This window comes from Pollachius pollachius (genome assembly GCF_949987615.1).
Source record: "Pollachius pollachius genome assembly, chromosome: 19".
Taxonomy (NCBI): Eukaryota; Metazoa; Chordata; class Actinopteri; order Gadiformes; family Gadidae; genus Pollachius; species Pollachius pollachius.
The window spans coordinates 883,178-894,494 of NC_136952.1; the positions used below are offsets into that span (position 1 = coordinate 883,178).

At 49.3% G+C, this 11,317-nt stretch overlaps 1 protein-coding gene across 1 annotated transcript; it reads right to left on the reverse strand.

The window, feature by feature from the left end:
* Positions 1-1,646: 1,646 nt before the first annotated feature.
* gprc5c (G protein-coupled receptor, class C, group 5, member C) lies at positions 1,647-9,566 on the reverse strand. The gene is made up of 5 exons (XM_079757437.1): positions 9,442-9,566; positions 7,088-8,170; positions 5,032-5,126; positions 4,346-4,465; positions 1,647-2,879 (listed from the first exon to the last, which is right to left on the reverse strand). Exons 2-5 carry the CDS (start codon positions 8,088-8,090, stop codon positions 2,847-2,849), a joined length of 1,251 nt encoding a protein of 416 aa, XP_079613563.1. The 5' UTR covers positions 8,091-8,170; positions 9,442-9,566; the 3' UTR covers positions 1,647-2,846.
* Positions 9,567-11,317: the final 1,751 nt, after the last annotated feature.

The window sequence follows — 11,317 nt, forward strand, 5'->3', positions numbered from 1 at the left end:
GGTGAATCACTGGGGTGGAGAACAGCTGTACCTCAGAGACCCCGGCCCAGACACAGGTGAGGAAGGGGGGGCCAGATGGTGCGGGGGCTGAAATGTGACCACACCTGAAGTACCCAGGGGGGTGGGGAGGGTCATTGGGTGGGAGATACATTCAAACAATGAGAGAGAGGACATAAGGGAAAGATTGAGAGAGTTACCGAAATATGAGACGTTTTTTGGCGTTGTGTTTCAGCCCCACAGTCAAATGATACAAGTATACAACACAGGGCCATTTTGTTGAAACACACACAATGACACAGCTTCCCATGTGTGTGCTTAACAGTCACGCCACAGCCGGGCCGTGTCAATAGTTTCTTTGGCATGGTTATCAGCAAGGAAAGGGAGAGCAGCAGTACTGCATCATGTGTCATAGCTGGAAACACACACACACACACACACACACACACACGCACACACACACACCCCGAATCTCTACTGAAACAACAGTTGCCTAGGTTGTGAGGTGCCCAGTGAAAAATGGATACTTGGGACATGCATATTTACAGAACTGCATTAATCATACCCTGCTTCCAGTGAAACGTTACATATGTTTGCTCTCTCTCTCTTACATATCCTGTACATGTTCCTTATGGGATAACACAGATAGTTCGATTATTGATTCTGATCGTCACAAAGCCGTAAAATACCAACCAACCACAGCTGTCATTAAATCAATGCAAACCAAAACCTCTCGTGGCACATTGATTAGATAGTCATTTAGTCAATTAAAGCTACGATAGGCAATCTATTTAAGCAGCATTTTTGTCATTTGCCAAATTCTCTTTGCATCCCGAGCAGCAATCAATTCAATCAGTTCAGCCACTCTGGCTTGTTCCTCCTAATTGCCTACTTTAGCTTTAAATATTTCCAGATTAAACCGAAGAGAGTGAAAATGAAAGAGGGCGAAATGTTTGCTGTCAACACAGAATCAAATCTCAATTGGATCTGTAAACGGTCATTGGTCCACCTACTTGTCATATCCATGCTGTAAACGTTCCTCTACTATCCAGGCTCAATCACGTAGGTAACTGTCAACAGGGCGTGTGAGAGGATGATTCTGCGGGTGATAAATTGTGCTTATCACAACCTGGTATTGGGGAAAAACATGTTTATAGTGTGTGATAAACAAACCCCAACAAAACCATCACCCTTCTCTTGTTCCAAATAAAACTAGTTCTCGATTTATACGTCAGAAGTCCAGTCAACACTTTACCACAACCAATCATGTGGCTGAACTGGTTCCCATTATATCTCCTGGCCTAAACAGGTTTTTTGTGGGCTGTGGTCAGGGTGACCTGTATGACATTATTCTGGATTATGCCTGCTCTGTCTGAACACTCAAACCACTCCAAGGGCAAAGCTGTACCACAGATGGGAATGAAAATCATCTTGGGATAGAGCAAGAGAAATGAGATTGCCTCCACTTAAAAATAAATTGACCCAGGACATTTTCAGATGCCGGATATTTCCACCTCGGTATAATTCTCCATTTACATGCTCAATCATTACTTTATTTTTCTTTTGGCGTCTTTTGAGGCACCTGTCCAAAATAAAAACATACTTTCACTGCTGATTCAAAGAACAATATTTATTTGGATTGAAAAAGCCAGAAGGTTGGAATAAGGCTAAGGCATGTAACTCAAGGTTGTTCAGATGAAATAGAATGGTATATATTATGGTGTCTTAAATATGGATGTGGACCAGCTACCATGAATAATTAAGAATTAATTAAAAAAATAATTACACTTGAATATTTAAAACTAAACTAACTATGGATATCTGTGGTTCAGGCACAAATAAAACAAAGTGAAATCTGTTTCTAAACCTGATCATGAACAGCATGCTGGTTAATATATGAGCAGCTCCACATGCTTGACCCTCCCTCTGATGAGACCAGAACATGTTCCAGACGATCCCCAGCCCGAGAGTTCTCCAACAAATCCTCAGAGCGGTTCTGTGTCCGTGTCGTCCCCTGCTCCAACATCGCTGAGGCGTGTCTCCATCTCCCCCAAAGCGTGCCTGTGAACATCCTCACCCTGTGCGTGCGTGTGTGTCTGTGCGCGTGGACTTGTGTGTTTGCGTGCCCATTGTGTGCAGGTGCTCGTGTTTATCAGTGCGTCTTTCATACAGGAGGGCCGTGATCTCCCCCCAGGTTCCCAGCTGTCAGCCCCCGTACGCCTCATCTGTCCGCTCATCTGTCCGCTCATCTGTCCACTCATCTGTCCGCTCTCCAGTCCCAAAGCCGCCGGCGCTAAACCGCGACCGCTGCAGAAAAATAATGATTGTTCTCCGTCCATCGCTGACGACTGACCGCTCCGGCCCCGCTCAGGGCCCGACTCCCAAATGAGCGCTGAGCCGGGGGGCGGTCGTACCGGCTGGGGAGCCTTTCAATAGAAGCTTGAGCCGGGGCTTTTCTTTATCTTCCCCCCCCCCCCCCCCATCAATGTGGATCCGGTGAAGTTCTCTTGTGCAGGGTGGAGGGAGGGCATGCTGTGTAAAGGTGGTGTTCTTCCCTTTCAGAACCAGCTTAGGGTTTCACCGATGGCCGCAGCGTAAAAAAAAAGAATATTCATAAAATAACAAACAAGAAAACAAAATGGAGGTGGGTAAATGGCGTGGAGGGAAGCGAGCTCCAGGCTGGAGGCTGATAGAGGCTGATAGAGGCTGATAGAGGCTGAGAGGCTGATGGAGGCTGAGAGGCTGATGGAGGCTGATGGAGGCTGAGAGGCTGATGGAGGCTGGAGGCTGGAGGCTGAGAGGCTGATGGAGGCTGGAGGCTGGAGGCTGCTGGGGCGTGTCCGCAGGGCTCACCACTGGGGTGTCTTATGCAGCCCGTTCCCCTGAGAGGCGGAGAAAGAAGCGGTTAGCATATTTAGGAGCTAATGAGCAGATGATGACAAAGCAAAACATATTTTTATAGAGCCAGACACGTGATCATACTACGATGATAGTGCTTTAAAGGAGCAGAGAGCAACACAATAGTAAAGCGTAAATAAAATGAACAAAATGTGAACTATAACATGAGGCTAACAATGACATACACTTTGTTTTAACGTTAATCTCAAAAGATACAACTCATTTGAGGTACAAAATGTTTGAGGTCATAAATGTTCATGTTGTTCAGTGTAATCTCATCGTATCTCTGTTCAGCACGATGAAACAACGGACACAGGATAAGGCGAAGGATGTTGCTAAGTGCTCCTTGAAATACCGAACACATTCATCATCCAAAACATAATTCAGATCAGCTGAAAGAACAAAGCAACCCTCAGAGCAGACGGAGCAGAAAAAAGCAGGCCTCGACACACAGACTGTTGTTATGTCAGATAAGGAGCAAGACAGGAGGACAGGACAGGGGGACAGGGGGAGGGGGACAGGAGGACAGGACAGGGGGACAGGGGGAGGGGGACAGGAGGACAGGACAGGGGGACAGGGGGAGGGGGACAGGAGGACAGGACAGGGGGACAGGACAGGGGGAGGGGGACAGGACAGGAGGACAGGGGGAGGGGGACAGGAGGACAGGACAGGGGGACAGGAGGACAGGGGGACAGAGGGACAGGAGGAGGACGGGGGACAGGACAGGGGGACAGGGGGAGGGGGACAGGAGGACATGAGGACAGGGGGACAGGAGGACAGGGGGACAGGAGGGGAGGAGGACAGGAGGACAGGACAGGAGGACAGGGGGAGGGGGACAGGACAGGAGGACAGGGGGACAGAGGGACAGGAGGAGGACGGGGGACAGGAGGAGGACAGGAGGAGGACAGGAGGACAGGAGGACATGAGGACAGGGGGACAGGGGGACAGGAGGGGAGGAGGACAGGAGGACAGGACAGGAGGACAGGGGGAGGGGGACAGGACAGGAGGACAGGGGGACAGAGGGACAGGAGGAGGACGGGGGACAGGAGGAGGACAGGAGGAGGACAGGAGGACAGGAGGACATGAGGACAGGGGGACAGGGGGACAGGACAGGAGGAGGACAGGAGGACAGGAGGACATGAGGACAGGGGGACAGGAGGACAGGAGGACAGGACAGGACAGCAGGGGGACAGGACAGGAGGACAGGGGGACAGGAGGTGCTGTCAGAACAGCCTGGCCCCAGTCCTTCAGAGGGACAGACGGACGGGGAGGTGGAGAGAAAGGAGGAAGGCGTGCAGGGACCAAGGACCGATTCATAACATAACCTGGAGAGGAGGTTGCCATGGCTACGGCAAGGCGCTCGGAGAGGGGGGGAACACGCAGCAGGAGAGAAGAACCGGCGCGGGCGCAGGTGACAGGCTGAAGGTGAGGGGGGGGGGGGGGGACCTACATTGTTGCCGTGGGCGTGTCCGTTGTCGCCCTGCAGGCTGGGGGTGCTGCCGCCGCTCTGGGCGGAGGAGTCGGTGGAGGCTCGGGGGATGATGGCGTTGTAGGACAGCTCAGTCTGGGGCTGGGGGGGGGGGGCAGGAGGTGAGGGGACTAGACAGGACACTGGGCCCCAAGGCTGGGCATCAACGCCTCCATTTGGGTTTGCATTGTGTGTGTGTCTGTGTGTTTGTGTGTTTGCATTGTGTGTGTGTGTGTGTGTCTGTGTGTCTGTGTGTTTGCAGTGTGTGTGTGTGTGTGTGTGTGTCTGTGTGTTTGCATTGTGTGTGTGTGTGTGTGTGTGTGTCTGTGTGTTTGCATTGTGTGTGTGTGTGTGTGTCTGTGTGTCTGTGTGTTTGCAGTGTGTGTGTGTGTCTGTGTGTTTGCATTGTGTGTGTGTGTGTGTCTGTGTGTTTGCAGTGTGTGTGTGTGTGTGTCTGTGTGTTTGCATTGTGTGTGTGTGTGTGTGTTTGCAATGTGTGTGTGTGCGTGTTTTTTAGTGTGTTTATTTGCAGTGTGTGTGTGTTTGTTTGCAGTCTATGTGCTTGCTTGCGTGCGTGTGTAAACGTGTCCCGCGGCTGTGTATACCATATTAAACCATTCTACTGTATGTAACGGTATCCTGCGTGGGACCGAGCGCCCCGTACTCACATGACCCTTGCTGACGAGGGCCAGCTCCGTGGGCTGGTACACCGAGCTGCGCAGCTGGCCGCTGTACCCGCTGTAGGGCGACACGGGCTTCAGACCTGCACCCCAGAGAGAGACACGGCGGTAAGGAAACGCCGAGGAAACCGAGCCCTGGGGGGTTCCTTCCTCGGCCCTGCCCTCCACTTCACTGACATGTCATCAAGATCCTAGAAGTGTTATCCCAGCAGGCCGAGCTGTCACCGTTCCCAGGCAACCGGCTCTCTCTCTCACACTTAAGCTCTGTGTGACAGACGCCGGGGATGTGTGCTTAATCACCAGAGAGAGAGCGAGAGAGGGAGAGGGAGAGGGAGAGAGAGACAGAGACAGAGAGACAAGTGCAGCATGTTGTTTTGACACTAGTGGTAAGCAGACAGCTGTCAGGTGAGACCGGTGTGTCTCCTCAGGTGAGAGGGTGAAACAGCCTGGACGAGCCACCTCCACGCTGGGAGACGGCGGCGCTTGGGTTCGCTGGGTCAGGGACATTCATTAACACGGAGCACTGGGGACTTTGAGTCGCTCCCTGGACCATTAAGATCCGGAATGCGCTTAAGGGAGTCAAGTCACTCATGTGGTTGCTTTACTTTGTTCTAGTTTTACTATCAACGGTTTGTCAATTTAATATATCGTCCTTGTTCATCAAAAATCGATTTGAATAGTAAATACTTTAGTTACATCATAGTTTATCCTATGGATTAACATAATTCTGTAAATGAATGGCCATCAAATATTTGCCTGTATGAGCAGGAGCCATACACGTGTGCTTGTTGTTGCTCAATGCTAATCCCACCGTGACCAACAATGAGGTCCGGCCGGCAGAATCGTCTACGCTACAGCTTCCGTGCCAACGGCCACCATCATTGATCAGCACCGCCTGCATTACCATCTGAATACACCGCCCAGGTCTACCCCAGCCCGTGCCTTTATAAGCCCCTCTGGGGAACATCAAAGCCTGGGTGGTGAGGGAAAGAATGCCCGGTCAGCAGGACTTCCAGTCCAGGTCTAGGGGTCTGGCTTTCACCGGATCGTAAACTAATTGCTAAAATGTCAGCATATCAAATTCTGTAAATTCAACAGAACGGACAACACAGTCAGCCCCCACGGACTTAGTGTTTGTCTGTTTGTTCTGCACTGGTCAGACGTCCATAAGAAGTGTGTTTGTGTATACACAGACATTCTGATTATTAATTCACGTGGATTAAAAATGTTGCCAGAGTGGACGTTTCCCCGAGACGGGTCGAACGTCTGGGATGTTACCAAGGCCCGATTGGTGGAACCCTTCGCTGCATAACAGGCCTGACCCCTCACTGTCCAAAAGGCCTCACCCTTTATCACCCAATAGGACTCACTCTTTATCATCCAACGGACCTCACCCTTAACCATCCAATAGGACTCACCTCTTACTGTCCAAAAGGCCAAAAGACGTCACCATTGCATCAAATAGACCTCACCCTTTACCACCCATTAAGACTCACCCTTCCGTCAAATTGAACCCTCCCTTAACCAATAAGAGTCACTCTTTATCATCCAATAGAACCCTCCCTTAAACATCCAATAGGACTCACCCCTTACTGTCCAATAGACCTCACCCTTAACCACCTAAAAGACCCCATCAAAAGGCCTCACCCTTTGCTGGCCAATGGACTATATTGTCCTTCTGATTAATAATTGATAGGTCATGTGCATGTAACATTCCTCACTGAGTAATGAAGAATGACCAGCTTTCATTAGCTGGTGACTCCACTGTTTGGACTTCAATGTAGTTTCATGGGAATGGAGACATGCAAATGGAAGCTAAAAAATAGTGTATACTGTAGTGTCCTCTGTCAGGGACACACATAGATGGCAATGAAAAGAGGAGAAAAGAGGAAGTGAAGGAGTTGGAGTCTTAGTTCTAGTCAGTCTGTTATACACTACTAGCGATTTCCAATGAGCATACATAACAAAGAAAGGGTAAAGTTCCCTTCAGCAGCCTCACGGACTCCCACACACCGAGTCAAACGCTAGAGCTGGAGCTCCGTACCTTTGTTCCCCTGGCTGGGCTCGTCCATGGAGAAGGCCTTGTTCTCCATGAACATGTTTTGGGAGCTCTGCTCCTTCAGGATGGTCTCGTAGCCCACCGCTCGGCTGGGGTACGCGTCCTCCGGGTAGCTCTCCTGGCTGTCCTCCGCCTCCCCCCAGCAGCACACCTCCGGGACGGTGTGGAAGAGCAGGAACACCCAGCCGCTGGCCACCAGGGCGATGGCCAGGGTGGGGTCATCCCACCGCGGGCCCCCCCCTCGCCGGTCGTTGCCGTAGACGTACATGACGACCCAGGCCACCCAGATGCCCAGGGAGAGCAGGCTGATCAGCAGCAGGGCGGCCGCCTGGCCCCGCCACTGCTTGTGCGGACCCCCCATGGCCCCCAGGCTGCCGAGGACCAGCGCGGCGATCAGCGCCATCACGTAGATCAGCGCCATGACGAAGTCCTCGTTGGCGATGTTGCAGGGCGTGGCCGAGGCGCGGCCCAGCGCGGCCGTGGCGTTGAGCGGCGCCAGCGGGTAGCGCACCACCGTGATGATCAGCCACTCGGTGTTGATGATGGCCTCCACCAGGAACAGCCCCGCGGCCCCCAGAACCAGGGCCCTGCCCCGGGGCCCTTCGGTCTGCCTGGCCAGGACGTTGAGCTGCACCGACTGCATCAGCAGGCAGGAGAAGCAGCCGGCAAACAGCACGCCGAAGAGGAAACGCCGTGAGGCGCAGGTGGCGAAGTCCTTCCCCACGATGAAGGCGAAGGTCAGGCAGAAGAGGCCCAGCGTGGAGACCAGGAAGCAGGCGTGCAGCCCCAGCGAGCTCCGCCGGTTCTTGTCTGTCATGAAGGGGATGCTGGCCAGCAGCGAGATGAAGAGGACGAGGGACAGCACCACGCCGGCCGCGGCCAGCGCCTCCAGCACGATGCCCCACGCCGCCGCCAGGTCACACAGGTTGGAGTAGAGCGAGTCCACGCTGGGGCCACAGCCCAGCACCACGCTGCTGTTGGACGCCATCGCGCCAGGCGCCAGGCGAGAGAGAGAGATGGGTTTGGATCCAGAGGACCAGAGGGGGAAGGTGGGACGGTCTGCTGCTCCTGTTCACAGAGACCAGAGGAGATGGGGAGGAGAGGGGGTTTCTGAGCTGGGGTTGGGTTGCGGTGAGTAAACGTTTCGGAGGAGTGGAGTGAAACCACATCACCCAGTCCAGACAATGGTTTTAGCCGCCACCCTTCAAGATAAATATTAGCCTTGTATGAGTCAGCCTTTATACAGAAACGGATTCAATCCTAACCATCATTCCGAACATGACGTCATGATTGATTACAGACATGATTACGTCTGTTTATATGTTTATATCCAATATTTGGCCTGTTAAGCCCTTTTACTCTGTAATGGTGATTAAGGGCTAACCAAGTAAAATTGAATTTAATTGAATTGGAACATTCAGTACACAGACTATGGTGGTCAAACAGTGTTCTACCATCTGATGAAAAACAGCCACGGTGGACCCACAAAAACTGTTAGCTCACCACCGATTTAAAAACGGTGCCAGACAACCTCAAACAGGGAGCTCTTCCAAAGCTCTGTTGATCATTGATAGGACCTGTGCGCAAATACTAGTTATTTACGTTTAGAGTAAAGAGCAGCTCAGATCGATAATAATGACAAAAACCTTTTTTGCAAGTTGCACAAAGTACAACAGTAACGCATTGGGAGTTAAGATCAAATTAAAACACTAAAATGACATTATGCATCGCCTGGCCCGTCTATAAAGCCTCTCTGCCCGATGCTAGACATGTTTGTCTGCTTAGCCAGAGACTGTTTAGCTTACTACAGCCATATATAGCTCAATCAATCAGTCATGATTGATCAATTAGCGAATTAATCATATCAAACATTTGATAAGCAATCAGATAACAAGAGCAGTTAGTGTTGTTTGTCATCTGCTTGACGTAATTTACATTGACGTATAAAGATAAAATTGATTTGTGTATCAACAGGTCTGTTATTCAAATCGAATCATATGAAGTAATTTGGCCAATTTATTGGGCCCGGACTACAGATGAGATGACTATAAAGACGATGACTAATTAGATGAGCAGGACTAAATACAATGTAAACTAACATTTTAACTACAACAACAACTAATCTTAAGTAAGTAACAATATTGAAAGAGAAGCATAATAAACACATTGAAATGGAATCAATGCGTTTTTTTGCACATACATTCTGTTTGTTGATATAATCTATTCGTGTTGATTCACTTTAAACACAAGCACACATCTTCAATCAAGATCCAGTCGCTAATGAATTGACACACAACTTTTTGAGAAGATTGACAAACATTGATACAATTTTGAATTACCTTCAACTCTTTGCTTTGAAGGACGAGCGACTTCACGCAGCAGGAGGTGAAGTGGAACGCGGTGCAGGATCACTGTGACTGAAGAGAATCAAAGCAAAGGAACTGTACTCCCATCTATAAGCGAGGGAAATATAGGGCCTGCCTCTCTCCCTCCCTACCCCCGGATTAGTGATCACACCAAACACGGGCTGAGGGCGGCTTCTGAAGTTCTGAGAACCTAGCGGTAAACACAGAACTCTCAATCAGTGGTGGGACCCACTTTTCATCTGTACTGTTTCATCACCTGACCCCACCTGGTGGCCGAACGCGGTACCTCGACTCAACAGGTCGAATTATTTTACGAGACTCATAAAGAAATACCATCAATTCTAATCTGGATTCCTACTAAATTGTGAGTCTGTGTCACGGTGTACTTCTATACTTGTTTAGACCTCCCAGTCGGAAGTCCCTCTGTTGTAGCCCCCAGTTTGTATTCTATAGAGTAACAGTGAGGGTGTTGGGTTCCAGTCCACTGAAATAAGGATAAGTCATCTTGACATTGGAAGCATGACAGGAAATGTGTCATTTATTTAGAAAAAAATATTTACAGTGTCATCAACCATCAACTAAATACTTATATACCGTTTTTAGTTATTCATTTATATTGCATTTAATATACAGGCTATGTTTCCATATACAAATAAATACATAAATACATATATAATGGCCTGGGTAGTTTGGTTAGGGTTAGTAATATAAAACAGAGAGAGAGAGAGAGAGAGAGAGAGAGAGAGAGAGAGAGAGAGAGAGGTTGCTCATAAGAAGACTCAGATAAACTTAATATAAATTTAGTTCATAGTCATGACTAACCCCAGCTGATCAGATTAATGTGGTTTCAGCGACACCTACTGGTCAAAATAAAAACAGCATCCCAAGCCACTAAATCCACGTTACCGCAGCGAGGTGGCAGCAGTGAAACACATTTGGGACACACATTGGTTTCTGTATGGTAATTGTTTATATGACTCATGAGTAGTTTGTGGCTATACTAGTTTGTGGTGGACTTTTACAACTCAGGACAAAGTACTGTAGTTGTAGTTGAAGTCCTGTGACTAACTAGCGGGTTAATCTTTAATCGTTGTGGTTTGATCCTCCATCAACGTCTGTTTCTTTGCATGAAATGTGCCTTCGATTTCCCGACATTGTTCAACTGACGTTGAAGAAAGAACGACAACTCCCATGTTAAACATTTATTTTTCAATACATCTTCAATATAAAAGTACTTTAGTCAGTGCTTACATATGTATTTACATCTCTATTCCAATCCGCCTGCAATGAAGAAATAACTCAATAATGTAAACATTGTACAAATAGCATCTTAATCGACCACAGGAAGAAAAACAAATCATGCAGGAAAAATGAACTCACAGAAGCCGAGTAATTTATGATATTTCAGTCATTAAAACATTTTCTGACTTCATCATCTGCTCAACCCCGTGGTCTTTGTCCCGATGCTTCAAGCGACGCAACAATACAGGAGTGACAGAAACGAATGACGATTCCATAAACTATTTACACAACTGAAAACAGCAAAGACCAGAAAGCCAGAACCAGAACAATTATATGACATAATCAAGTAGCTTGAATGCATGCAGGCAGACAGACTGACAGACAGACAGGTGACAGGCAGGCAGACAGCACAAATGTGCTGCAAGTGCTGCCCTCCAATGTCCCTGTCGCTCAACCTGCCCCCTGACGGGCCATGTCATAACATCCTCTGTCCCTTCAGCTGCGTGCTGCGCTCCAACCACGTAGAAGGCTTTCATTCATGCACGACGTGCGGCCCGTCGCCGTGCCTGACCACATCATTATAGCGGCTGTTTATTCAGTCGCTAGA